Source organism: Lutra lutra, chromosome 10 (genome assembly GCF_902655055.1).
Source record: "Lutra lutra chromosome 10, mLutLut1.2, whole genome shotgun sequence".
Classification (NCBI taxonomy): domain Eukaryota; kingdom Metazoa; phylum Chordata; class Mammalia; order Carnivora; family Mustelidae; genus Lutra; species Lutra lutra.
In genome coordinates, this window is record NC_062287.1 from 54,365,401 (window position 1) to 54,391,956 (window position 26,556).

General features: G+C 57.8%; 1 protein-coding gene across 1 annotated transcript; it reads left to right on the forward strand.

The window, feature by feature from the left end:
* Nucleotides 1-5,862: 5,862 nt before the first annotated feature.
* Nucleotides 5,863-22,929, forward strand: WNT11 (Wnt family member 11). Its single transcript, XM_047693049.1, is given in 7 exon segments — nt 5,863-6,007; nt 6,437-6,554; nt 6,556-6,620; nt 13,679-13,914; nt 15,459-15,736; nt 18,497-18,789; nt 22,122-22,929. Coding segments are annotated over 6 exon segments (1,068 nt in total). The 5' UTR covers nt 5,863-6,007; nt 6,437-6,536; the 3' UTR covers nt 22,300-22,929.
* The last annotated feature ends 3,627 nt before the right edge of the window (nt 22,930-26,556 follow it).

Consider the following 26,556-nt stretch of genomic DNA (forward strand, 5'->3'; position numbering starts at 1 on the left):
CTAATGCCTGGGTCTTGATCCAGGAGACAGAGCTGAGTATGGGGTGGGGGTTGGTCAGGAGGGCTCAGGGTTGGGCTTCAAGAATTCTGGGACTTTCTCCTGGCTTCCCTCAACTCAGTGCAGATAGTGGGAAGTCAGGATCCTCCCGTCTGATTCAATAGGGGCCATCAGCTATCGTGGGCAGGAGCCTGAAAGATCTGGGTTCAGATATCAGCTCCAATGCTTACCAGCTCCACCCTCTGAGCCTCACTTCTGTATCTATGAAATGGGGATACTAATCCCATATTGAAGGATATAGAAGATTTGATGGGATTGCATTATTCCCATTTTGCGGATGAGGAAACTAGTACTCATGGAGTTTAAGCAACTTGTTCAAGGTCACACTGCTAAAAATAAAATAGGACAATAATCAATATTGGAGCCCAAGTGTGTGTGACTCCAAAATGCTTTCTGTTTCTATCGAAGCTGGGAGCCAGAAAGAGATCTCTGGCTGAAGGACCACTTATGCAAATGTTTGCAGGCAACTCATTTAGCTTCTCTGTAGGCAGAAAGTTAGACCCAGAGGAGGGTGAATCCCAGCTGGACAGAGGCCACCTGGAATGGCCCTCACCGTGGTGGCCACAGTGCCTTGGGGTGGGAGAACTAAGGACAGTCTTGGCCCCTGGACGCCTCTGTCTCCAGCCTCTTAGGTGGAGCTTTGTCTCTCACTGTGCCCTTTCTTGACAACTCCACCTAAAGCCCCACTGCCTTTCTGCAGCTTTTATGACTTCCCACAGCTTTGACTGACCCTGATGCTCTGGGAGAGGAGATGGGTGGGGGGTCCCAGCCTGTGTTCACAAGGACATTCCCATGACTCTTTGCAGGAGTGTCTGTGCATTTGGTGTTGCATGCTTGGAAGCTGCATGTGCATTCCCACGTGTGCAAGGAAACACACATATGTGCATGAACTGGATGGGGGCAGTCACGTCTTTGGCCTCATCTCGAAGATGTATATGGTCATTTCACTTGTATCTGCTACTGAATGTGTGTGGGCATATGGTGTGTGCAGGTGTCTCCTGAGTGTGTTGTGACCATCTGTGGGGTGATATGTCCCAGCTCTGTGTGCAGTGAAGACTGGCAGTCATGTGCAGAGGGTATCTGTATGGCCAAGAGCCCGCAGTGGGCTCTGTGGGCCCGGATGTGTGTGTGTACATGGTGTACCTGCAGCCTGGCTGGGGCAGCCTATGGGGGCCACTTGGTGGCAGCTGCAAGGAATGGACAAAGCGTACCGGGTGTTTTAGGAACCTTAAGGCAAGCCCCTTGTCACTAAGTCTGTATTTCCCTTCTACTAACGAGCTAGATTATCCTTGAGATTATGCTTGGGACAGAGGCCCCTGGAGGTGGGGCAAACAGAAGCCATGGAAACCTCAACACCTGACCCAGCAAGTTAGAAATGAGGGGTGTGTGTGTGTGCTGTCAGCCAGAAAGGCCAAGGGGTGGGTGCTGAGAGGGATGGGCACTGACCTAACCAGTCCCAGGGAAGTTGCTTCAGAAACACAGCCCTAGCCCCGGGCCTGCTCCGCGGAGGGTAGGACGCACTTCTGTAGTCCCAACTAGTTTCTAAAACCCAGTTCTCCGCCGGTAGCCTGCCCCCACCCCCGGGAACAGGAGGCAAGGTGTACAGAAAACTTCCCCGACAGTCACCCCAGAGGCTGGAACGCCTGCCTTCTTGGGCTTCGGGTTTACAGCACACTTCACAGGGCACTCGCGCTCCTCTTTTCAGCACAAAGCTCGGGAGGGCGGATCCCTTTTCCAGAACTAGAAGCAGAGGTCTAGAGAGGTGACCCCTCGAAGGACGTCCTGGGACGCCAACGCAGTCCTCGGGACCCCAGACGTGTTAAGTAACCGAGCTGCAAGACAAACACCTCGTGATACCAGCCGGGTTCCAGGCTGAGACCCAAGCGGGACTTCCCTGGGAGCCTTGGCTTCCTCCTCTGTCAAACCAGACCCGCTGAGGTTCCTCGCTCGGCTGGCTGCGAGCTCTAGAAACCTGCCCTCCCTGGGCCCCACGCACCGCAGGGCCGCAGGACGCCGGCAGCAGGCGCGTTTATTAAACACCAGCTACGGCTAATAAGTCCCCCTTTGTAACCCATCAGGGTGCGAAGTCCTCTGTGCCGCCGGCGCCGAGGGTCCGTGGCGTCCGTGGGGATCCCGCCCCCGCCCCCCCCGCGCGCGGCCGGAGCCACCCGGTGGGGTTTCGGCGCGCTGACGTGGGCGGATCAAAGCTACTGCCCGCGCCTTATAAAGCTGTTCGGGCGGCCCGCTCCGGAGACCGTGCGGCGCGAGGAGGAGAGCTCAGGCGAGCGGGCGAGCGCAGGCCCCGAGAGCCCAGCGCAGCCCTGTGCAGCCTGAGTCCGCGCTGCCGGCAGTCCTCGCGGAACCCGAGCCGGCCGCGGTTCGCGGGGATCCCGGGCATCCTTCTGCGGCTGCCGCGTGAAGAGGGCGCCGTAAGCCGCCTGCCCAGCCCGGAGAGAGTTCGGGGCCGCTGGGGGCCGCGCTAGCCGGCCCGGGCAGCGGGGCACTCAGGGCGCGCCTGCCGAGCGCCCCAGGAGGTGAGCCGCGGCCGCCCGTAGCGCGCTGGTGCTTAGCGGGGACCTGCTGGGGCGGGGGCGTCCGAGTCCGAGGGGGACAGCACGACCCCGTAGGGCACATACTCGCGGGTAAGCACATCAAGTCCTCCTCCACACCTCTCCTCTGCGATTCTCCGAGGAGTCTCCTGGAGAGCGCAGCCGTGGGGTGCCTAGGGGGCGCGGGCCTTCCCGGTCTGTATGCTGGAGGTTGCTTGTGCCGATTGTGCAGGTCGCTGCCAGCCTTCCCGGCCCCGTTCCCCCTATTCGACCCCTCTCCCTCCCACTCGGCCCGAGAATGAGGTCATGCCCGAGCCATCCCGGGGGTGGGGGACTTGGATCGTGCGGCTGGGCAAGAGGGTGTGTATGGCGGGGCGGGAGAAGGTGGCCAAAGGCAGAGAACTACTGCAGCTCCTACCAAATTGGGCGGGGGGGGGGGGGGGGGGGGGCGGAAGCTTCGCTTTGAGACTGACTCCCCGAGGCGGCGGGGGAAGGGGAGAACTGGGACTGTTTACGGACCTGAGCTCCAGACTGGGGGTGGGGTGGGGAGGAGGAGAGCCCTGTCCCGGGACGGAGGCACATCTGGAGCCGCCATGAACATCTGGCTGAGTTCGTGCACGAGCCCCACACCTCCCACCTCGTGGTGGTGAGGTGTCTCCGTGACCCTGAGGGTCCTTAGGCTCTCAGGGTCCGGCTCCAGAGGGGTGGCAGGACGTATCCCGGGTCCTCCCACCCCACCCTTCCCTCTTCTAAAATAACCCGTCTCGCGGGTAACCGGGCGCGTCTTTCGAAGCAGAGCAGACAGATTTCGCAAGACTCCCCGCTGGGGTCAAAGCCGGGTTGTGGGCCTGGCCTAGCTTCGCGTCGCAGGTAACCTTGAAGCGGTCGCTCAGCGTCACCGGCTAGCAGAGTCGGCTCTGCCAGCTGTGCAGCCCGAGGCTTCAGGCCCGGCCCGCGCCGACTTTACCCGCGGCGTGGACACTCGGCCCCGAGCGCCGCGCCCGCTCCCGGCCCAGTGAGAGCTCATCCCGGTAGCGGAGGCTCCGCGTGGCCCCACCGGCTCGACTTAGAGGGGCGGCCGCCTTAGCGGCGGCGTTTCCAAAGACTTCCAGAGCCCAAGCCTTATAACCACCTGTTGGAGCGGGTTGCGGCTACTGAGCTCACAGTGCACAGCCCAGGAGGTCACTTCTGTCGCCAGCTGCAACGGAGTAGCTTAGGCCTTAACCCCAGCGGGGAGGAGGAAGGGACAGCTTGTCTCTCCCAAAGACGCTGCGCTTTGACGCTGACCAGCTACGCGCCTGGCCCCAAGGAAGCTTCCGCGCTGAGCCTGAAACAAGGGGTCGAGCCGTTGGCGGCTGACCGCGGCAAGTGGATGTCTTATACAACGACCAGCGCGGAGAGGGCACTTACTCTACGCCTCATCTCATCCTCAGACGGGGACACCTGGGTCCAGGAAGAGGAGGGGACTTGCCCAAAGTCCCACCGCGCAGGAGGCCGCTTCGGATCCCACCTCGAACCCCGGCGTAGCGCCCCCTGGCGGGCCGGGGGCTAGGGGAAGCAAGTGCGTCCTGACCCGCCGCGCGCGGGCTGAGGGTGACCCAGCAGCCGGCGACGCTGTCCTGGACGCACTTACACGGGACAGGAATAATCCGTCAGGACTCAGAAGGCCAGGCCAGCGATGTCTCCCAGCGATGTCTCCCAGCGACGTGCACGGCCGGTGGAGTGAGAAGCCCGGGACCACCGGGCCTCTCAGCAAAGGCCTGGAGTGTCCGTAGGCCTGGGTCCCCGTTTGCTGTGACCAGGGAGTCCCCTCCTCTCCCTGGGCGAGTAGGGCTGGACATGAATCTCCCGCTGTGAATCCGCACTCTCCTCTGTCCGCGTGCAGTTCCTTCCTCCTCCCCACTCAGGAATGCAGGGCGCCTGGCGGGGGACGGGGTAGGGTGTGGAGGGGAGCCCACGTTTAGGGACAGGGTGGGGGCGAAAAGAGACAGTGACTGGAGTTTTGATCCTCTCCTCTCCCCCCATATCCAGCCGATATACTTCTCGTCCGCAGGAGTGTGGCAAACTTTCAGGGCCGTAAGACAAAAGGTTTGGATGCAGGCTGGGTGGGAGGAGGGGGCTCAGTTAACACTGAGAACCCCGCTGAGACCCCTAGCCTTGGACTCCGTAAGTCTGTCGTGAGCGATTTGGTGTTAGGCCCCAACCAGGAGACTGGGAAGGAGGAAAAAGAAACGTAATTCAGGGTTTCATCCCTGCCTTCTGGGTTGTACCGCAAGCTTTCAGAAAACAGTGCTATTTCAGATCTGTGTGTGTGCTTGAGGCACACACGTACACGCACACAATGCACAGGTATTCGTAACAGTGGAAACTCAGGCAGAGAGGGGAGCTCAAAGACCCGCAGGCTCCTGCGAGGCTTAGAAGACTTCGGGAGATGTGCTGTCGAGTCCAGTCCCTTGTTTCATACAGGGGGAAACAGCCTAGGGGAGGTGGAGGGCTCACCCAAACTCACACAGCCAGATGAGAACGCCCCCCGTTCCGCTCAAGCGCCCTCCGTAAGGTGGGCGCCGCCTCCTGCAACTCCCCGAGTCCTTTAGAAAGGAATCCCTTTCTTTGTCTCTGCTCCTCCCCAGGGGAGAGGGGCTGCAGAGTTGTATTTGTCTCCGCGAGAACGCCAAGTGTTGGTAAATTTGGGAGAAGCTGGGAAGGGAGTTAACGAGGTGAGAATGAAGAGAGGGAAGACCAAAAATGAAAAAAAAAAAAAAAAAAAAAAAAAAGATGTAGAAGAAAAAGAAAAAAAAGCCCGAGAAGCGGCCCTGCGACCTGCGGTAGGGCTGGGTAACGGTTGCTCCGCGGCCCCAGGATGCCCCCTGGCGGCGAGAGGCGGCATCGCGCCGGCTCCGTGAGTAGGCTAAGCGTTGGCTGGGCTGTCCCGCCTTGGCTCTCGCCTGGGCACCACCCGACCCTTCAAAGTGGGCGGGGCGGGGGGCGCTAGGCGGGGACTTGCAGACTCCGGACCACTGTACAAAGACCTTTGGCATCTCATTTCTCATCGTCACCTTCACTGATGCCCGGAGCAAGTTCCCATTTCCTGGTCTGACCATCAGCGAACTAACAGGACACCTAGGAGTAGAACACGGGGCATGGACCTGCCGTTCACTGGATAAACAACGCCGTTCCGCATCTCCGGGCCTCAGACTTCTCATTGTGAGATGGGGACAGCGATGGTACCTATCTCACAGGGTTGCTGGGAGGAGCAAATGCGATCATGAACTTCCTTTATAAAAGGCGAATTGTGTCTGAATCCCAGTTGGAATCACAGCTGTGTCCCTAGTTTACAGAGGAGGTAAACCGAGGCCCAGCTGGGAAGGAGAATTGCCAAAGCCCTCCCTACGGACTAGTGGGTAATATTTTGGAGATAACGCGGATCCTGGGCCCGCCATCTGCCCTAGCGCACGCCCGGCCTCGGCCCTGACCCCCTTCCTCCTCCCGTTTCCGTCCCTCACGAGGTCTGCCCGGCTGCTCCCTCTGCCTCTGTCTCTGACCGACCCTCTCCCTCTCTGGTCCAGTCCCCTTTCCCTGCGCGCTGGCAGGCTGGATCCCAGCCTGGGGCCGCGCTAGGTGGACACGCCCTCGGCCCGCGCTCCCGGCGACACCTAACTTGAGCCAGACGCCTGCAGCGTCCCAGGCAGAGCGGGGCGGGAGGCGACGCCCGCCGCGCGCTCGGCCTCCCGGGCCGACCCCTCCTTTGTAATTTGAATAAAACGCCCCCCCTCGCGGCCCCCGCCCTGCTCGTCGCCTTAACCCGCCGCTTTCGCTCTCCCCGACTGCAGGCGGCGTGCGCGCAGGACGAGCGGTGGTGGCAGTGCGCGCTGCGGGACTTCGGTGCAGCTCCTCAAGGGTGCGACCCCCGAGCGCGCGTGCCGCGCCACCATGAGGGCGCGGCCGCGGGGTCTGCGAGGCGCTCCTCTTCGCCCTGGCGCTCCAGACCGGCGTATGCTACGGCATCAAGTGGCTGTAAGTGGGGACATCGGGTGTGGGACAGGAGGTTGGGGGCAGCGGCTAATGTGGAGGGGCCCCCGGTGGGGATCGGGTGAGCGTGCCCAGACCCGGGAGCAGAAGTTGGCTTGGGGGTCGTGGACAAGTCACTCTTTTTAAGCCTCCTTTTCCTACTCTGTAAAATATTGTCCTTACCTCCCCAAGAGTTGGGAAGCAGGAGCGAGACAGGGCATGGGGAACGACAGAATTGCCTGGTCCTGTGCGGCTTCGCATTTCACAAGACCTCAACAGGGACAGATGGGAAAAGACAATGTGGTCCACTGGCCCAATGGACAGGCTCTGTGCTGCTCTGGACCCCGGCCTGCTCAGTATCATGTTTCCTGTTAGTCTCCTGACCCTAGTAGAAGATCTCAAACAGTCCTGACCCCTTCCACCTGGGTGACCTTGGAGGAAGGGTTGCTCAACCTCTGGGAGCCTCAGTGTCCTCTGTCGAAGGAGGGAAGTCTCTAGCTAACTCTGATCAGATGAGAAGCGGCTCATGAAAGAACTTGGTAAACTGTCAGATGCTGTGCACATGTGATGGGTGTTCCTTTAGATAGAAATTATTAATGGGCCGGTAGGTGGGAGATGGAGTCTCTCTTCCATCCAGCAGAAGGGAGTGCCTGCTCTGGACAAGGCTGTGGGCCAGGCTGTGGAGGGGGGAGAGGAGTAAAACCCAGCCCCTTCCTGGAGGAGCTGCCCTCTGGGCTGGAAGAGATAAGCCCAAGCCGTAAATAACTCCAAGTGCCTTAGGAGTGACCAGGGCAGTGGTGTGGGCGCCCGGGAGGGGAGACTACCCGGTGGGGGGCACATACTTGGGACCCTGGGGTGATCTGTGAGCAGTGGTGCCCTAGGTTGGGCCTGAGGAGTCTCTGGGACTTTGGTGGGTGGGCCCAATGGGAGGAGGGCACTTTGGGTGAAGGGACTCTATTCTGAGTGGTGGGGACGCCCAGGACAGGACAGGTCTGGAGTCAGGGTGGGGTGGGGGCCACACAGATAAGACAGGCAGGGACAGATTATGGGGGCTGGGGAGGGACTATGAGGAAGGTTCATGGATTAGCTGCAGGACAGGGCAATTGTGGCTGGGCCGGCAGCAAACAGTCCTGAGGTCACTGGCCCTCCCCTCCGGGGGGCTGAGTTATTGATTAATTGGTAATTCAGGAGGGGGAACCCCATCTTCTTTCTTGTATTTCTTGTCTGCAAGGAGAAGCCTGGGCTCAGTGGGTTTTCTCAGCTGCTTCTGATTAGTTTTGTGAAACGTCAGCCACCTTCTCCTGCTGGTGCCTGGCACTGTGCCAGCTGGTGGGAACCTCTGATCAGAGCATCCGAGCCCTCCTCACCCACCACACCATTGTACAGATAAGGCAACTGAGGTCCCCAGCAGGGCGAATGATTTGCCAGAAAGCGCAAGGAGCGTCAGAGGCCAAGAAAGAGCCTTGCTTCTCCTATAGCGCTGTGGGGAATGCCACTACCATTCCCGTGCCAGTGGGAGAGCTGAGGCTCTGACAAGCCCGTGGCTTGCACAAGCCCCCCCTGTGGCACGTGGCCCAGAAGGGCCTGGAATAGATGGCTAGCTAAGCCCAGCATCCATGCCGTCCGCACTGCCTTGCCTGGGCTGCTGCAAAGATGAACACAACTCAGTGTCTTGCCTTACAGTGGCTCCTGTGCTTGGCTAGATGGACGTGTCCAGATGTGAAGTGGACTTTGGGCTTGTGCTAGGAGAGGGAGTGTGGGAGCCCAGAGGAGGGGTGGTTAGAATCCCATCTAAGGGAGGTGATTTGGGCTGGGCTTCAAAGGGTAGGTAGGATTTCGATGGCCAAGGATGGAATGCAAAGCAGGCATCTCGGCAGGAGCAAGAGCAGGGACGCAAGTAGAGAGGCAGGCCAGTGCATCGTGGGGAAAGAGAGAAGCCAGAAATGGTAGGAGCTCCCTCGTAAATCCCCAGACTCCTTCCAAAAGCTTTAGTTGCTTAAGTTTGATAAGACTCTCGTCAGGTCCGAGATATTCTTATCACTAGCGTTTTACAAATGAGGAAACTAAAGAACAGAGAGGTTCAGTTACTTGTCCAAGATCACACAGCTAGTTAATGGTGGCTATGGGATCAGAACCCAGGCAGATGGGCTCTATTCACCCAAGCCCTGTGATAGTGGTTAAACCCTTGCTGGAGCTGAAGATATAGGGGGAGACTGGAGTGGAGTTTAAGCATAACAAACTGTGTGTGTGTGTGTGTGTGTGTGTGTGTGGCTTTGTTACATGCCAAGCTCTGTTCTGAGCACTTTTTTTTTAAGATTTTATTTGAGAGAGAGTGCAGAAATGGAGAGGGGAGGAGAAGAGGGAGAAGCAGGCTTCCCGCTGAACAGGGAGCCAGAAGTGGGGCTGGAGCCCAGGACCCTGAGATCATGACCTGAGCCAAAGGCAGAGGCTTGACTGACTGAGCCACCCAGGCGCCCTTGTCTGAGCACTTATGTATATTGTTTCATTTGAATCTCCCAACCACCGTGGGTGGGGGTTCTGCTGTCACCCCATTTGAATAGAACAGGAAATGGAGGGACAAGGGGCCTCTAACTCCCAGGGTGTCACAGTTAGTAGGCAGCAGAGGCAGGATGTGGAATTTGGGGGTCTGGCTCTGTGACTTTGTGGTGGCAGGGAACCATGAAACAGTGGGCCCAGGAGGCTGGGGGCTTGCCTAGGAGACTCATCAACCCGGGGTTGTCCCCGTGGTCCTGCTGCCCTGGGCTTTGGAAAGGGACCTGAAGGTGAAAAGGGCAATTGACACCAAAATTGAAACCAGATGTGGCTCGGTGGCCCAGAATGCTCACCTGTTGGGAATCTGGGTCTCAGCCTGAGCTTTGCCAGTCCATTAGCCATGAGCCATGCCTTGGGCAAATCAGTGGTTTCTGCCTCTCTGAGTCTCAGCTTCCTCATCTCTAAAATAGGAGCGAAAGAGCCGTAGCCTGGAATCTGGGAAGCTTGGGTTCTGGCTTGGCTCTGCCCAATTGGCTATGTACACATCTGGGCAAGCCTTGCCCTTCCCTGCCTTGGTGTTCCCACTTATACAATGAGATGGGGACACTGAGGCCCAGCAAGGGCCAGTGACTTGCCTGAGGTCACATGTTGGATGAGCGACTGAGCTGGAGCTGAAACCCCAGCCTCTGTCCCCAAGCCACTCCCAGGAGAACCCTCAACTCCCAGATGAAAGAGACCTTGGCCACCAGCACGCATCCTTGGCACGGACCTTGCTTGTGAACTCTGTTCCCTTATGTCCTTTCTTCCACCCTCTCCTGCATGTCCCCAGCCTCTGATAAACCAAATGTTTTCAATTAGGGGTCTGCTGCCACGAGGGTAAGCCGGAGGAGATGTCCAGACGGCTAACTCCCCTGCCTCCCTCCCTAATCCTGATTACCTCCCCAAGGGGACTTAGTTAGAAACGGTCATTACCACTAATTACCAGATGACCGCATGGCCCTCCTCTGGAGTGGAATCCGCTGCCTCCTGCCTCCAGATCTCCCCGCCTGCGTGCTGCAGCTGGCTGCTCCCTGTGCCCCACCCTCCCCCTCCTCGCCTACCAAGGCTCTCCAGGATGCTTCCTGTCTGTCCTCTGCCCTCCTTGGCAGTCTGGGCCTCATCTGGGGGATTCCTCACTGGGGTTTCCCTCCTAGTACCCTCTTCTCAACCGCTGGCTGGGGAGGTGGAGGCTGGGTGACTCTAGAGTGGGACATACTGATACCCAGAGTGGCCCAGGGTCCCCAGGCACCGAAGCACAGAGAACCCCACCCCACTTGGAGCCAAAGCACATGGCACTCAGGACCCTGGCTGCGCTGAGCTCCCAGGGAAAGCCTGGGCCCTTCGCTGTCCACTTCTGGGCTGGTGCAGGAGCCCAGGTTGCCAGGACTCAGAAGGCTGCCTCTCTGCTCCAGTGCCCACTGTGCACTCCCCGGTGCTGTGCAGGGCATTTTCTCAAATATCTCCTATCACCCTTCCCATTGTGAAACAGAAAACTGGCACGGAGGGAAGGAAGAAAGTTGGGCCAGGATGAAGAGCAGAGCAGACTCAGGACAGGCTGAGTGTCAGCAGCCCCCAGCCCAGCAGAGGGGGACCCAGGAAGGAGATGCCAGGTCTGCGGGAGGATGGCATCGGGAGGAGACGGGGCATCTGGGCCGCGGAGCACCTTTGTGTCGTCCTCTGTACAAACGGCAGGGGGTAGTCATCTCCCAGCCTGACCCCTCTGTGACCATGGGATAGTGCGTGATGCGAGAGGCTCTGTCAGCTGGGGAATGCTGTGCCTTCGTGGGGTAGTGTGTCCACGTACTTGGGTGGTGGTAGCTGGGTGCAGGTGGGGGGCTGTACCGACCAGGAAACAGGCTGAGGGGATAGCATCTGGCTCTGTGTGGTCACAGCTCCCCCAGTCTAGGCTGCAGGAACCCAGACAAGAGGTTCCCTGAGCGGTCCTGGCCTAGACAGGCCTCCGGGGCTCAGAGGGCTGGGGAGGATTGGCTGGCTCAGTGTAGGTCACGAAACCATGCCTAACTTAGCTCTGCATCCAAAGCTACCAGACATTTCCCTGCTCATGGTTTGGAGGGTAGGGACGGGCCAGGGGTAGCAGTGAGGAGAAACAGCCTAAGATAGCCATGATTGATCTGAGGCTGGGCCAGGCCAGCCCGACCGCAGACACCAGACCGGGCCCACTTGTCTTGGCTCTGCTTTCTCTACTTTGGAGTCGTAGCATGGGTGGGGCATGTGGTGGAGAGTGAGAGGCAGAGGGAAACTGACTTATTAGAACCTAACGTAGCTCCTCTTACCCCACTCAGCCCCTCTAAGGCCTCTCGGAGTTCCCATTTTGTAGGTGTTGCTCAGAGAGGCTCAGCAATTTGCCCAAGGTGAACAGCACACAGAAGGCAGAGCTGGAGCTAGAACCCAGGTCTCTGACTCCCTCTGGTCCGGCATTCACCCAGCAATAAGCAGAGGCAATCCCATGTGTGAGTGTGCCAGATGTTTTATATGCATTATCTTATTGAAGTCTTGTCTTGACCTTTTGAAGTGGAAATTGCCATTTTCTTATAACAGATGAGGACCATGAGGCCCAGAGAGGTTGGGTAGCTTACCCATGTCACACAGCTGTGCCCTAGGTTGGGCTCTTTCCTGGGCCAGCCCATGAGCTGGAACATCTGGGTCATCTGGGTTATAACTGTGGATGGGTTCTGTGTAACCACACCATTAGACTCGGGGCTCCTTGGGGAAAGGATCTGTGTTGTGTTCGTTACCAAATTAGTTCAGGAGGAGTTGGTGCTTAGTAAATATTTCTTCCACAAGTAGATTGAGTTCATTTGTTCATTTAGGTACAGGAGCAAGGGGAAAGTTACTCCTGGGCAAAGACAAGGTGGTAGGGCGGTGCCCCTTCAGGGGAGCCAGGAGTCTGGTGTCCAGATGTTAAGGTCAGGATGCTGGAGAGGGGGCCCAGGTTTGAGGCAGCCCTTGGCTGGTAGGAAAAGACCACCGTTCAGGGACTGTAGTGCCTCCCTCCCTGAGTGCAGAGTGGGGTGTGTCAGCTATGGGCAGAGCACACGAGCTGCATTGAGTTACTCCCCCCTGGTAATGCTGAGAGGTTGCTGGCCTAGGAGAGGAGGCCAAGTGACTTGCTCAAGGTCACAAGGGAGAACGACAGACCCTGGAGTCTGCCCCTCCATGTACTGTTCTTTCACACGGTACTACCTCCCTAGGCAGGGTCCTGGGTCCCTAGGGAGGGTGGGAGGGTGGTGTTCTGGGATCTTGGCCTCAGTAGGTCTCAGCCCTGACCCTGGTAGACTGCGGTGCTCACAGCAAGCAGGGAGGGCCCCCCAGCACTGTGGCTGCAGATCAGCATCCCCTGCCCCCAGCCCCACTTCCTCCCGAGTCTCTGCTGGCTTGCTGAGGGCCAGCTGGCTCTGGGGCAGGGGATTAGTCTATGCAGAACCCTTTAAGGCTGTTGGGGTCCCTGTAGCATGCACTTAGAGGAGGGGCCTCAGAGGAGAAATGTGCATCCAGGATGGACCCCTGCTCCTGCAGCTTTGCAGTCCCAGTACCTAGAGCCGGGATCAGGAAAGCTCCTCGGGCCTGTAATGTCACCTGGGTTCATAGCGACCTCCAGGCCAGCCTTTCCCAAAGCCTGGATGAGGTCAGCGTTTCTCAGACAAACACCTTTGTGCTAAACTGCCTCCAGAGTTAAACAAAACCCAGCTGGTTGCTTTGCTGTGGGACTTCTCAGGGCTTTTCAAATGTAAATGTGCATCAGTTACTCTCCAAAGAGAGACATAGTGTATCAGGTTCCCCAAATGCACTTATGCCTGGATCCCTTTTTTCAGAGTGTCTCACTGGAACCCATTCTGGGAAATAGAGTTTGCAGGTACAGACACCGAAGCCCAGAAGAGGACAGTGATTTATCTAGGGGCACACAGCAAGTTCATGGCTAAGTGTAATCTATCACAAAATTGAGTGGCTCCTTAATCCTTTAATAAATTCCTTTCATGTGTGTGGGATTTTACAGCCCAATAAATGACTTTAATAATTAAACAGAGGGAAGTATGGTAAGCTCCTAGCTCTTCCTGTGCATCTAGTAAGTGCTCAGTTAATGGTAAGGATTATGGCGGGACTGTAATCATTTAATCATTTAGCACGCAGCGCGGGGGCCCGGCACATACAGGGGCTTGGCGGGGACTGAATGTTGAACAAGGAGTCTTAATTCACAGGAATTAAACAAGGAAGCGGGTGTGAGTGCTCTGTGACCCATAAAATGGTTTATTGTTAGGATAATGATAGCAAAGCCTAGGTAGGGAGGAGGTCATGATCCTGCATTATGAATGAAGGCCTGACCCAGCGAGGGATGGTGATGTGCCCAAGGTCACAGGGAGTGGGAGTGGGAGGGTCTTTGTGTCTTGGTTTTCCATCTCCTTCCGGCAAAGGCCCCCAACTGCATTGAGGGAAGGCTGGGACCTTAGGGCAGGGGGCCCGTCATGACACTCTCTCTTTCCTCCCGTGGGTTGTTGTCCTCTGGCGGCATGCAGGGCACTGTCCAAGACCCCGGCGGCCCTGGCGTTGAACCAGACGCAGCACTGCAAGCAGCTGGAGGGGCTGGTGTCTGCGCAGGTGCAGCTCTGCCGCAGCAACCTGGAGCTCATGCACACTGTCGTGCACGCCGCCCGTGAGGTCATGAAGGCCTGCCGCAGGGCGTTCGCCGACATGCGCTGGAACTGCTCCTCCATTGAGCTTGCCCCCAACTACCTGCTTGACCTGGAGAGAGGTAGGGAGCCAGCGCGGGCTGCCGGGGCTTGTGGCATGCGTGCAGGTGGGGATGGATGAATTCGGGCATACAGGTATGTGTCTGGGTAGGTGGGTGAACTCGTGGGTGGATGGATGGATGTTGATTTCTCTGCGGTGGGTGGATGGGTGCCTAGGTTGGGGTGTGGATGGGGGCGTGGAGAATACAGGTGTGGATGGATGGGTGGCTGAATTTAATCACAGATATGGGTATCCAGGCATGAATTGATGAATAGGAATACACAGGGAGTGGACATAACAGTGTAGGGCTAGTACAAATGCGTGTGTACCCGAATGTGCAAAGAAAGGGTGGATGTGGCCCAGGAGGACAGGACAGCCCACCCTCAGGCAGACAGGTGTGCACGGGTCCTTCTACACAGAAGTGACTGCCGATGCTGTGAAATGCTCAATGAGAGGTAGGGGCTCCACTTTCAAGAGCAGGTGCCTTCTGGGGTAGATTTTGGAGGGGGAGGGTATTGATGGGCAGAAGGGCCCCAGAGGATCTAATCTCTCCCCCACATGGTAACAGTTAAGGTTTGTGGAGCACTTGACAAAGCTTCCTTCCTTCCCAAAGATTTGAACTCTAGAGCAAGCCTGTGAGGTGGGTGTTATCATTCCCACTCTACAGTTAGGCAAACTGAGGCTTGAGAAGGGGAGGTGACTTGCATGGACCTAAGGTGAGAACACCCTCCAGCAGAGGCACGTTGGGCTCCGTCCGGATTGGTTTTCCAAGGCTGCTGTGACCAAGTCCACGAACAGGAATTCTAACACCAAAGCTGTATTGTGCAGAGTTCTGGAGGCTGGAAGTCTGAAATCAAGGAGTCGGCAGGGCTGTATTCCCCGTCGATGACCCTGGGGAGGATCCTTCCTTGCCTCTTCTGAACTTTTGGTGGTTGCCAGCAGCCTCGGTGTTCCTTAGCTTGTCGAAGATTTGCCTCAATCCCTGCTTCTGTCGTGTGGGGTTTCCCCCGCCATGGGTCTCTGTATCCATGATTCCCCCTTCCCATAAGGAAGTAGTCATTGGAGTTGGGCCCACCCTGGTCCAGGACGGCCACATCTTAGTTCCATCACACCTGCCAAGACCCTGGTTCTAAATGAGGTCATGTTCACAGGTACCAGGGGTCAGAACTTGGCCTTCTCTTTTTGGGGAACACATTTCAACCTCTTTGCACACTCATCTGCCCTTTGAGGCATGAGTCCTTTGAGGAGTAGCCCCTAACAGTGAGTGCAGGGAAACAGGGGAAGATCCAGAATCGTGAGTGTGTGGAAGCAAGGGTGCCCGTTGGTGTGTGGGCTTTGCGGGCCTGCGGGGGGCATTTGCGAGCAAGTGTCCAAGTCAGCTGATGTATGTGTGGGAGAATGGGCTAAGCGACAGGTTCATGTCCCTAGTGTCGTCCACCTGGTTGTAGCCCCTGTTCCCTGCCAGCCCCACTGAAGCAGGCAGGGGCTCAGGACGGGGCCCTTAGGCCTGGGTGGGGTCCTGTCCCCGGGGTCACCAGCCCCAGCTGACTCAGCACCTCCCCCTAGGGACCCGGGAGTCAGCCTTCGTGTATGCGCTGTCGGCGGCCGCCATCAGCCACGCCATCGCCCGGGCCTGCACCTCCGGCGACCTGCCCGGCTGCTCCTGCGGCCCCGTCCCAGGTGAGCCACCCGGGCCCGGGAACCGCTGGGGAGGATGTGCGGACAACCTCAGCTACGGGCTCCTCATGGGGGCCAAGTTTTCCGATGCTCCTATGAAGGTGAAAAAAACAGGATCCCAAGCCAATAAACTGATGCGTCTACACAACAGTGAAGTGGGGAGACAGGTAACCACCCACCCCACCCACCCCAGATGGTTGTGCTCGTGCCAGTTGGCAAGGAAAGGGCCACCAGTGCGCCCTGATGGCAGGGGTGGCGGGGGGGACGGGCCCCAATCCACCTGCACCAATGTGCTCCCAGCCTCCTCCCCACCCTGTCCTGCTCTCCCCTTTCCAGATGCTTGGGGCATGCTCGTCAGCCTCCTCCTCCTCTAGGGGGTCCACCAGGATTTGAATTAAAAATGTTGGGTGGAGCAGAAGGAGCACTGAGCTAGGAGTCCAGAGCTGCGAGTTCCCACCTTGGCTCTGACACTAAACTAGCTGGGGGACGTTGGGCAAGTCACTTCCTCTCTGGCCTCAGTTCTTTCCATCTGTAAAACGGACGGGCTTGCTGCTCTCCAGTCCCCCTTGGCCGTATTCCTGAGAATCCTCCCATGGGGACTTGGGCCTCAGCTGGGTGTGGGAGGAGGCGTGGGGAGGACTGTGGGGCGAGAGCCTTAGCCTATGGGGTGGTCCCCTTGGCCCTACCGGGGACTCCCACCCAACTCCAGAGCGCAGTGGGCCCCCAACATGTGTTACTCTCAGTATCTCCTTGATTCCTCACCTCATTCCGCAGAAGGTTGGGGTGAATGCATAAGTAAATGAATGGACCTTTTTATTTTTAGAAAATTAAAAAAAAGAAACCCTTCATACCAATGTGAGCACCAGGCCCTGTGGTGGCTGTCCTGTAGTCCACAAAACCCACCCCCCAGTGAGGAGGCCCTGCCGTCTCCCTTACCAGCGGGGGGCCTGGGGGAGGCACGTCAGGTGCATGTGGCATCCCATGGTTGGCCCATCGTACAGAGGCAGCAAGGGAGGCAGAGAGAGCCTAGGTGGCTTAGCCAAGGACTCAGGGTGCGATGGAGCCCAGGTCTATGGGACTCCAAGCCCAGAGGTTTCCACATCCTCCCCTCACTCTCTCACTGGTCTCTCTCCTGGAAGGATTCTAGGATGTCCAAGCCATATCTGGACAGTTGGGGAAACTTAGGCCATGAGACACTAGTGGAGACTGTAGCAGGGTCTGGCCAGGAACTCAGGACCCTGCCTCCCAACCCTGACGGCCTGCCCCCATCCTTGGGAATCCCGCCCCTAGCCCAAGAGCCCAGCCTCACTCCTACCCACGGCCAGGCCTGAGCCTCATGCTGCCGGGGGCACAGCCATCCCCACACCCGTCTGCAGTCCAGACGGGCTCCTTAGCCTCACTGGGGCTGTCCCTGGGGCCCTGATGCCAAGGACCTGGCTTCCCTGGGGCCATCTGCAAAAGGACCCAGTCCCCTCCCCAGTGGCCACAGGGCTCATGAGAGTTAAACGAAATAGCAAACAGAGGCCCATGGTGGGTGTCAGGAGGCTCAGGGCCCTTCCCACCCATGTGAGCTGGGGAGCTAAACGTAGTTACCTGTCCTCGATGATTCAAGAGTACCTGATGCCCTTGGGATGTTGAATGTGCCCTTCAAGCAGGTTCATCTCATTCCTGTGCTCCTCACAGGCTTTGCTGAGCCAATTCTGATTCTAGACCCAGTGGACTCCCTCATTCCCCACTTCCTGGCACCGGTGAAGGAGAGGAGCCCTGGGACCTTACCAGCTCCTGCACTAACTCACCGAACGATTTGGGGCAAGTCTCTGCCCTCTCTGTGCCCCAGTTTCCCCATCTTTCTAATGCAGGGGTAGACCCAGGGGACCCGTAAGCCTTGTAGCTCCACAGAGGGAGGGCAGGAGGGCTGGCCGGGGCAGAGGGATCCCAGCCCTGTGTGCAGAGAAGCAAGGGTTAAGATGCAAAACTGAACAGCCTGCAGAAGACATCTGTCTTAACTCATGCCCCTCAGGTACACCTAGGGAAACTGAGGCCCGAGGAAGATGATGGGACAGAGTCCTTTCAGGAGCTGGGGCTAGAGTGTCCCTAAGCCCCAGAGCCCAGGCCTCCCAGCTCCACTACAGTCATTAGACTGATTTTCAGACGGGGTTAATTTGACTTTTAGAGTTTGCAAAACTGTTTCATTCGCGTCCTCTCGTGGAATCCCTGCGGCAGTTCTGCAGATAGCAGGTTCGAGCCTGCCCTGCACAGAGTAGGGCGGAGCTGCTGACCGGTGGAGGAGCTTGCTGGGGGTCACCCAGTGGTGGAGGGGAAGGGCCAGCCAGGCGAGGGAATGCGCCCCCATGCACTTACCTCCCGCTTCTCCACCCCCCTCCACATCCTCATTCCTCCCCTTCTCTTTCTCCCCTTTCTCCCAGCAAACATTCAGTGAGCTCCAGTTTTGTGCAAGAGAAAAGCATGGAATAGTTGAAAGCCATGGCTTTTGGAATTGCCCTCAGACCTGAGTTCAGATCCCAGCTCCAGGATTTTCTAACTGTGCAACCTTGAGCTTGAGACTTGGCCTCTCGGAGCCCTTGCTTCCCCATTTGAAAATGGGAAAAGGAAGGCTACCTCCGGCGAAGGACTGTTAACGATGACGAAGTCATATTAAGTGCTCGTGCACTTGGCATCAGTCATCTTTGCAAATACCACTCCTTCCTTTCCTGTCCCTCCTAGCCACCGCCCAGGCTGGAGGAGCTTAGAACCTATAACACTCCCTAGCTTTAGAGCCAAAAGCTCGCTCTCTTGAGGCCCAGAGTAAGCGATGACTCCCTGAGAGCACCCAGCATGTGGGGGAGTAGGGGGTAGGCGGCAGGGTCCCCGGGCAGGCCAGGGAGGGGGCCCTGGCCGCCCAGCCCGACGCTGTCCCCTGTCTGCAGGCTCTGCGCGCCTCTCTGGAAATGAAGTGTAAGTGCCACGGGGTGTCTGGCTCCTGCTCCATCCGCACCTGCTGGAAGGGGCTGCAGGAGCTCCGGGATGTGGCCGCTGACCTCAAGACCCGCTACCTGTCAGCCACCAAGGTCGTGCACCGACCCATGGGCACCCGCAAGCACCTGGTGCCCAAGGACCTGGATATCAGGCCTGTGAAGGACTCAGAGCTTGTCTATCTGCAGAGCTCACCCGACTTCTGCATGAAGAACGAGAAGGTGGGCTCCCATGGGACGCAAGACAGGTAAGGTCCCGCTGCCACCTCGGCGGGAGGGGGTCAGCTCTGCCAACAGGCCCTGCCCCAGCTCAAGGCCAGCACAGAGTCTCACTTCAGCTGACAACTGGGGGATGGAGTCCCTGCCTGGTTGAGGATGGTGGCCCCAGAAGTGCTGAGCAGAGGTGCCGTGGTCCAAGATCCCCCCCAGCAGAGCTCCTGGGAGGGGCCGTTGTGTACCTTGCCCGGACATCCTGGATAGAGAAGGACCTGAGGCACAAGGGGGCAGCAGCCAGCCCACAGGCACGCAGGAGTTCTGCACAGAGCTGGACACAGAACCTGGGCAGCTGCTTTCTGGAAGGGCAGCAAGAGCAGGAGGTCTGGCTTGTGGGCAGACCATGCTCCTGTGTCCCCTGACACAGGACCCACCTCCTGGGCCTCAGCTCTCTCTGCCCTTGGTCCCCAGCTTAAAAGCAGGGCTGAGGTCCCCACAGCTGGCCCCATCACCCCTGCTGAAGCCGGCTCAGGACAGGGGAAAGAAAGAACCAGGCAGGGGTGACCTATTGTGTGCCGGGCATGGCTGATGAGGAATCAGGGCAGCCATGTTTCCCAGGGATGGTTCTGGGGGGAAGTTAGTCCCGAGACGTTCTCCTAGGAACAGTCCTGCCATCAGATACGATCGGGAAATTCTCTTTGGCGATCTGCAAAGCACGAGGACATTTGAAAGGCTTGGAGGAATCCCACAGTAAAGGATCTGCCTAAGCCAACGTTTCCCAGAGGTGTTTGGCTGTGGAACTCTTTTATTAGGGAGCCCCTAATAGCATTCCACAAAACTAGTGTTCTGCGGGGTTAAAAGAATATTGAACCAGAGCGAGGGTGTCTGAGAACGTGTCTGGCACATAGTTGGTGCCCGGCCAGCATTTGCTTCCTCCGCAGCCCATGTTCCTGTCTCCAGGAGAGGGGGGCCGGCGTGGGGGGGCTCCATCTTCACAGGCCAGGGCAGCAGGCTCTGTGAGGAGGCCCTGGCTCCCATCTGGAGGCCAGATTGAGGGGGGTCGGGCGGAGTGAAGATGGAACCAGGTCGGGCCAGGGAGACGGAAGGAGCGCAAGTCTGGTCTGAGGCAGCCAGGCTGGGTGTGATGAGAAGGGGGGTGGGGGCAGAAGGATTCTAGAACCCAGAGAGGTTGGGGAGAGCCTGGAGCCCACAGAGGGTCTCCCTGGGTCCATGGGGGGGATGTGTGTGCGTGTGCGCGTGTGTGAGGAAAGGACCGTTCCCACCCCGGCGCCGCAGTGTGCTCGCTGCGGGACCTTGAGCAAATCCCTTCACTTCTCTGAGGCTCGGCCTCATTTTCTGTGCAGTGTGGAGGGGCTGCCGGCAGGCACCAGCTACACTTCCGAGGGCCATGTCAGTCCCATGGGAAGGGCTCATTAATGGTGCTCTCCTCTCCCCATCCCCTAGGCTGCCAGGCCTCTGCTGTCCCAGGGGCCCGCACTCTGCTTGCCTCCAAACCACTGACGAGGGCACCCCATCCTACAGCACCGGCTGCCTCCCTTGCTTTCTCTGAATGCCTCCCCCCACTTGCCACCAGATTTCCTGCCAGGCTCAGCTCTCAGCCATTCCTCTGAAGATGGGATTCTGCAGACATCTCATGGGTCAGGCTTTTTCTGCAGTTAACAACTGTAAAGTCTCATTAGCTTACAACGATAGAAACTTTCCCATCTATTTATTACGTGAGCTCTGGCAGGCCTAGAGAGGGGGGTAGAGATAAGTGTTGGATTGTGACAGAGGAAAGCCCAAGGAGGGGGAGTCCTGAGGTGCCCTGAGCCAGCCTGGACATCAAGGAAAGCTTCCTGGAGGAGGGGGGAACATGAGCTCTGCTAGGTGAGGGGATTCGGGGGTACAAGGGATTGGAGGTAAATGAGCTTCGATAACTGTAAGGAGAGTGTGTCTGGGTGGTTGCTTTCTAGAGGCTGGCCTCCTAGCTGGGGACAGTGCCCCGCACCCCCCTCACATCCAGCTTGGTGAAAGGGAGGCCTCAGCAGCAGTCAGCATTCCAGTACCCCGGCCCTCTAGTCATGTTCCTTTCAGCGGCCCCCGCATTGATGAAAGCTGCCCTAGGCTCCTGGATCTTGCTCTAAGTCCCACTCTCCCCAGCTCCCTGTCTGGGGCCCTACTCCAGACCTTGTCTGGTTCTGGGGTTAGAGGGCAGGTTCCAAACATGGCATGTCAGGGATCTAGAAATAAAAATGAAACTCTTTCCTCTTCCTACCACCCTTTCCTGGAGGAATTGTCCAGAGACCTCCAGGATACGGCTGAGGGGCATGAATGGTGTTCAGTGACTAAGCAGAGTCAGCTTTGTTATGTGGCTTGCCTTGAGTCACACAGCCAGGTAAGTGGCAGTGCTGGATTTAACCCAGGTCTGGTCTGCCTCTGGGCATGTGTTCTTCCTGTGTTCCTTTCCGCCTGGAACTGCTGGCAGCCCCTGCCTTCAGGCCACTGTCACCTCCTGACTCTCCTTCCCTGTGCCCCCTCCTTCCCACCCCATGGCCTCCTCCCAGCTCAGATCTTGGCCTCTCTTTCTCCAGCCTCTGCACTTCCAGCCCTAACCCTTCCATCTGTTCTTGCCCCTTAGATTAGGTCAGGTCCTTTCCCTTTGCCCAAGCTGTTTGTTTTCTTTGCCCCCCAAAACTCTTACCCTCTTCTCCATCTTAGATTGCTGCGTGTCTTACATGACACGGCCCATATGACCCTCCTCCACGAAGTCCTCCTGAGCTCTCCCCAGACCCCATGCTCACACCGTGTAACTCTGGGCAAGCACTGCTTGCCCACAGACTCCTCTGCCTTAGCCCAGTCCATTACCATCTGTACAATGGGCATAATTCCACTGACCCAAGGATCCTGGAAGATAAAATACTGGAGGGAAGCACCTGGCACAGAGGGGCCGATGGTTGACAGAGGCTCGCTCTCAGCGAACAGCCTGCTGCCTAGTCACTCTGCCTCTCATCCGTGTCTATTCCAGAATTATCTTGGGATTGTCCATGTAAACACGATCTTTACATTTGTTGCAGTATAATTCAAGATCAGATATGAAGACAGGACGTTAGAGCGGTTTGAGGCTCCTTGCAGTATTTAGAAGTAGAAGGATCAGAAAACAAAGACACCTCCAAGAAAACAAAACAGTCCCGTCATTCTGATGCGTGCCTATTAGAAATCTAGGGGAAAATGAGAAGTACCCTCTGGGGAAGGGATTAGTTATGATTCCCCTGGGGACCAAAACACCTTCCAAGAGGAGCAGAAGTTAGCGGGAGGCTGGGTTTGTGGCACTCTGACCACCCCGTGCTCTTCCCCGCCCCCGCCCCAGGCAGTGCAACAAGACATCCCAGGGCAGTGACAGCTGTGACCTCATGTGCTGGGCCGGCCGCGGCTACAACCTTACACGGACCGCGTGGTCGAGGCGCTGCCACTGCAAGTACCACTGGTGCTGCTACGTCACGTGCCGCCGCTGCGAGCGCATGGTGGAGCGCTACGTCTGCAAGTGAAGCCCCGCCCGCGCCCCGGGACCCTCGGAGCCCACCTCCCCCTCCCCCGCCCGCCAGGCGTTTTGGACACACCCTGCGGAGGGGCCGTTTGGGGATCCCGGATGCCAGCATGGGAGGTGGCTTGGGCTTTGCCTCCACTTGGACAGCGCTGGGGGACAAGAAGGCCTGGCCACCCTGGCAGGAGGGCCGGCAATCAAAGGAAACCGACTAGTTAAAATAACCGGCAGAGCCGGAGCGGGGAGTGCCTGCATAGCCGCCTTCCCTGCCGCTCCGAGAAGCCAGGGCCATGGGCTGGGCAGGACTGGGACGGACTTGACCTTCACAGCAAGAGACACCAAGCTCCTGGGAAGTGGGGCGGTGGGGTGGGGGTGTGCCTGTCCTCCTCAGAATGTTCTGCAGACCCTGCCTTTGAGACGCCCCACTGGCTGCCCCCAGGTCTGAACCTGCTGGGCCCCACCACACGGAACCACTAGCTTGGGTTGTCAGTGTTTTTGTTTTGTTTTGTTTCTTCCTCTGGGATGTGGGAGCCTACAGAAATATTTATAAAAACATAGCTTTTTCTTTGGGGTGGCTCGCCTCAATTCCTCTTTATATATTTATATATATATAAATAAATATTAATGATCTCTATTTTAAACAAGCTTTTTAGCAGCTGTATGAAATACATGGGGAGAGAACCCCCAACCACCCCTGCAGTCTGTGGCCTCCTCAAGTGAACTTGGAAGGTGCCGGAGGCCGGGTGGGTGACCTCTCGGTTTCTAGGCAGGCGGGCTTCCGATTGATGTCCCTAGCCCCCCAGCTCCAGCCCTGATCTCCCCGTAAGATCTCTGGCTCAAGGGCGAGGACAGATGTCTTTGAAACATAAACCCAGCTGGCAGATTCTTTGTTCCTCAGGGACACACACGCAGGCAGGCGTGCAGAGCCTGGCTGTGTGGTCAACTTGCTAAGCCAGCTTCCAGAGAAGACCTACCCGGGGGAGTTGGGGACGCAGACCTCAGGGAGGTAGTGGCAGACCCAGACTCTCACAGCCCTGGTGGGTGTTCTGTTGACTGTGGGGGAGGCTTCCCCTGCCACCCACTCATGCCTCGTTTCCCCACTTGTAAAAGGGGGGGGGTGACAGAGATGAAAGTTTTGTGGGTGGAAAGCCTCCCCCCTACCCCCACCTGGCTGGCAAGGCTGCCCGGGTGTGGAGAGAAACCCTCAGAGTCCTGTCCTGTGTCAAAAGTTGGAGCCTCCGGGATTTGACTCTCTCTAGGGCGGCGGGGTGTGGGGCAAGGAGGGTCAAGAAGTCACAGCTTTTGGCTGGAGGTACCTCGAGTCCCTGAGATGGAGATGGAGAGAGGGCTGGGGCTCCCGAGACCTGGCCATGGTGGGGATTGTGAGGTTGATTCGTCCCAAGTGGCACTGGTGGGGAGAGACTGACATGCAGGTTGGGGGGAGAAGCAGGGCCCTTGTAGTCTGGACTGATCATTGCGGGGAAGAGAGAGGGCCGTGTGGACACCCACCCAAGTCCCTGCCTGGGAGCTCGCCACGGGGTGGCCAGAGTCACGGAATCACAGGCTGGAAGGAACCTCAAGATAAGTCTTCTAGTCTCTCAATCTGTTTTTTAGATGAGGAAATTCCGAGGTGGGAAGGGCCTTTTCCTGTGGTTACAGCACTGATAACGCTGGTGGTGGGGTTGTGGGCATCCCACTGAGAGGCTCTTGCCAGCATCTCTACAGAAAACTCACTCTGCATTGAACAAGCCCCTGGAACATGCTGTCTTCCGGGCCCATGGCCGCCCCTGCTCCACGCAGCCCGCAAAACCAGACCCCAGTTCCCTGGCTCGGCATCCAGGGCCTCTCCCCCGGGTCACATAGGTCACTCTTCCAGGCACATTTTCTGCAACTGCCCAGGCATCCCTCCACCCCCGCTCCAGCCACAAGTGGATCACGCATGCACTTGTGGGTGCAGAAACCTGACTGCTGGGCCTGCCTCTGGGTATCTGCTGTGCTTGCAGGCCTGGGAATGGAGCTTTCCCTGCTGGAGTCCTTTTAAGCTGTTGCGGGCCATCTCTGCAAGCCTTCCCTAGCATCCTGGGTGGAAGGGATCTGTCCCTTCTTCAGGATCCCTGCAAACCCTCGGAACCATAAAAGCAGCCATCACAATTCATACTCACTGTGACCACCCACTTGCCCCTGGTCTTCCTTCAAGGCCGAGCTGACTGGCCCTCCCCTCCGGGAAGCCTTCTCTGACCACCCTCCACCTGGGCCTCCTCTGGGTTCTCATGGCCATTTGTGCTCCTCTGGGACGTTGCATTGAGCCAAATTGTAGTACAGGGTCTGTGTTGTGTCTGTGTCTGCCTCCCCCACCCATTTGGAGCCTCTTGTGAGCCGGGACCAGCCCAGTGCACCTGTGGGTGCCCTGGGATCTGGGAGTGGCACACCTGGGGCTGAGCTCATACCTCAGAAATGTTGGATTTGGGGGTGTACTTTGGACCTTAACCAGGACAAGCAAATGAAGAAATTGGACTAAGGACCCAGAGTGATTTCTCAGGGTGATCACAAACCTATCCATTGCACTCTTACTGTGTGCAAGTCCAAAGACACTGTCCCGAGTCCTGTTGACAGCAAGCCCCAGGTGGGCACGGTTATCTCTGCCTGGCAGGGGAGGAAGGCAGGGCTCTGCACAGGAGGTGGCTGGCCCCCGATCTCAGGGCAGGTCCATGTGGTGCAGGACTCGGGGGCCCAGGTGTGTCTGCCACAGACCCTGCCCCCTTCCTCACGAGCCCTCACTCTGGACGGCTCAGGAAGAGCAACCATAGCAGCCCGAAGACTGACGTGGGACAGGGGCGGGGGCCTCCAGTGGTTCCCAGAACCTCAGCTCTCTAGGGCCTCAAGATCTCATTGTGGGCAGAGATTTCGAGCCATAAAATCTTGGTACCTTGGACTTTTGGAGTAGAAATCTTCAAACCATTGCCCTCGGAAGAACTGTAGAGGCCCCTGAACCAGTTGCCAACCCTGAGAATTTAAAAAGGCCAGGTATGGACCTGTGGGAGTCAGGACGCTGGCCCCAGCGGGACTGTCACACTCGGCCATCCTCCCTCCTGCCTAAGAGGAAGCACAGGGCCAGATTGGGCCCTGTGACGCCCAGAAGGTCTGCAGGGGAGGAGGCTCCCGGAGGATGACAAGACCAGCCACTCTGAGAAGGCTTCTCAACCAAGTGTGGGAGGCTGGCTGGAGACATAGGAGAGACAGGCCTGAGTAGGGAGACAAGAAGGCGGCAAGTGGAGAAAAAAACCAGGAACTCCCGACAAGAGGGAGAGATTAGGTGGTGGGAAAGGAGAGAATGGACAGATAAGGGCCCCTGGGGAGGCCAGGTCAGGCAGAGAAACAAGCAAGGGGGGCCTCTGGGCGCGCCCTGAGCTAGGCTGATGGTCTGTTGGTTCCTCAGGTCATGGTGACCAGCTGCCAGGTTACACAGAGCAGGCCTCCAACAGGATGCAGGCCCCAGCTGGAACCCCGGACCGAGGGAGGCTAGGATGGGGTAGAGGGAGTTTGGGGCTGGGAGACAGGAATCCCGGCATATTTTCCACTCTCTTACAGGCAGCCACTGGCCCTTCTGGGCATGTGCAATAGTTGTCTCCTATAACGCTCACCATTTTGAAAGGTAGAGCCCAGGATCTCTATTTTACTGAGAGGAAACTGAGACCGAGTTATAGAACCGCAAGGGGCAGAGCAGAGGTTCAAGGCCCAGAACCTCCCGGCTGCAAGTCTGTGATGGGCATCTGAGGGATGAAGGTGGCCTCTGGCTGGGAATGGGGTATTGACTGTAAACCAGAGTGCAGATAGGGCACGCACAAGAGGGAGAGGAGACCGAGCAGTTCTTAATACCTGTCACCAGGGACTATCGACGACTGGCCGGGTGCAGGTGTCAGGAGCTCCCAGCCATGGCCATCAGGCCACAGCTCAGCCAACATTTTCCAGCACTGTCCTCCCCAGCTGAGGAGCTCACCGTCATCACCTGGTGCCTGGACTCCCATGCTACATCTGTGGGCAGTAGGATGTGTGAGGGGCTGAAGCACACGTGTCCCCCTTGAGTGGGCCCCACAACTCCTAGTTAGTGTAGGCAGGGATGACTACAGTCAGAGGACAACCAGGGCCCATCTGGGGGCTTTGGGGATCTGGGGAGGGAAAACCCACCTCTCTCAAAGTGTCAGGAATAGGGAGTAGAAAACCTGGAAGACTTCATGGAGGAAGTGCTGTTTGCACTGGGTCT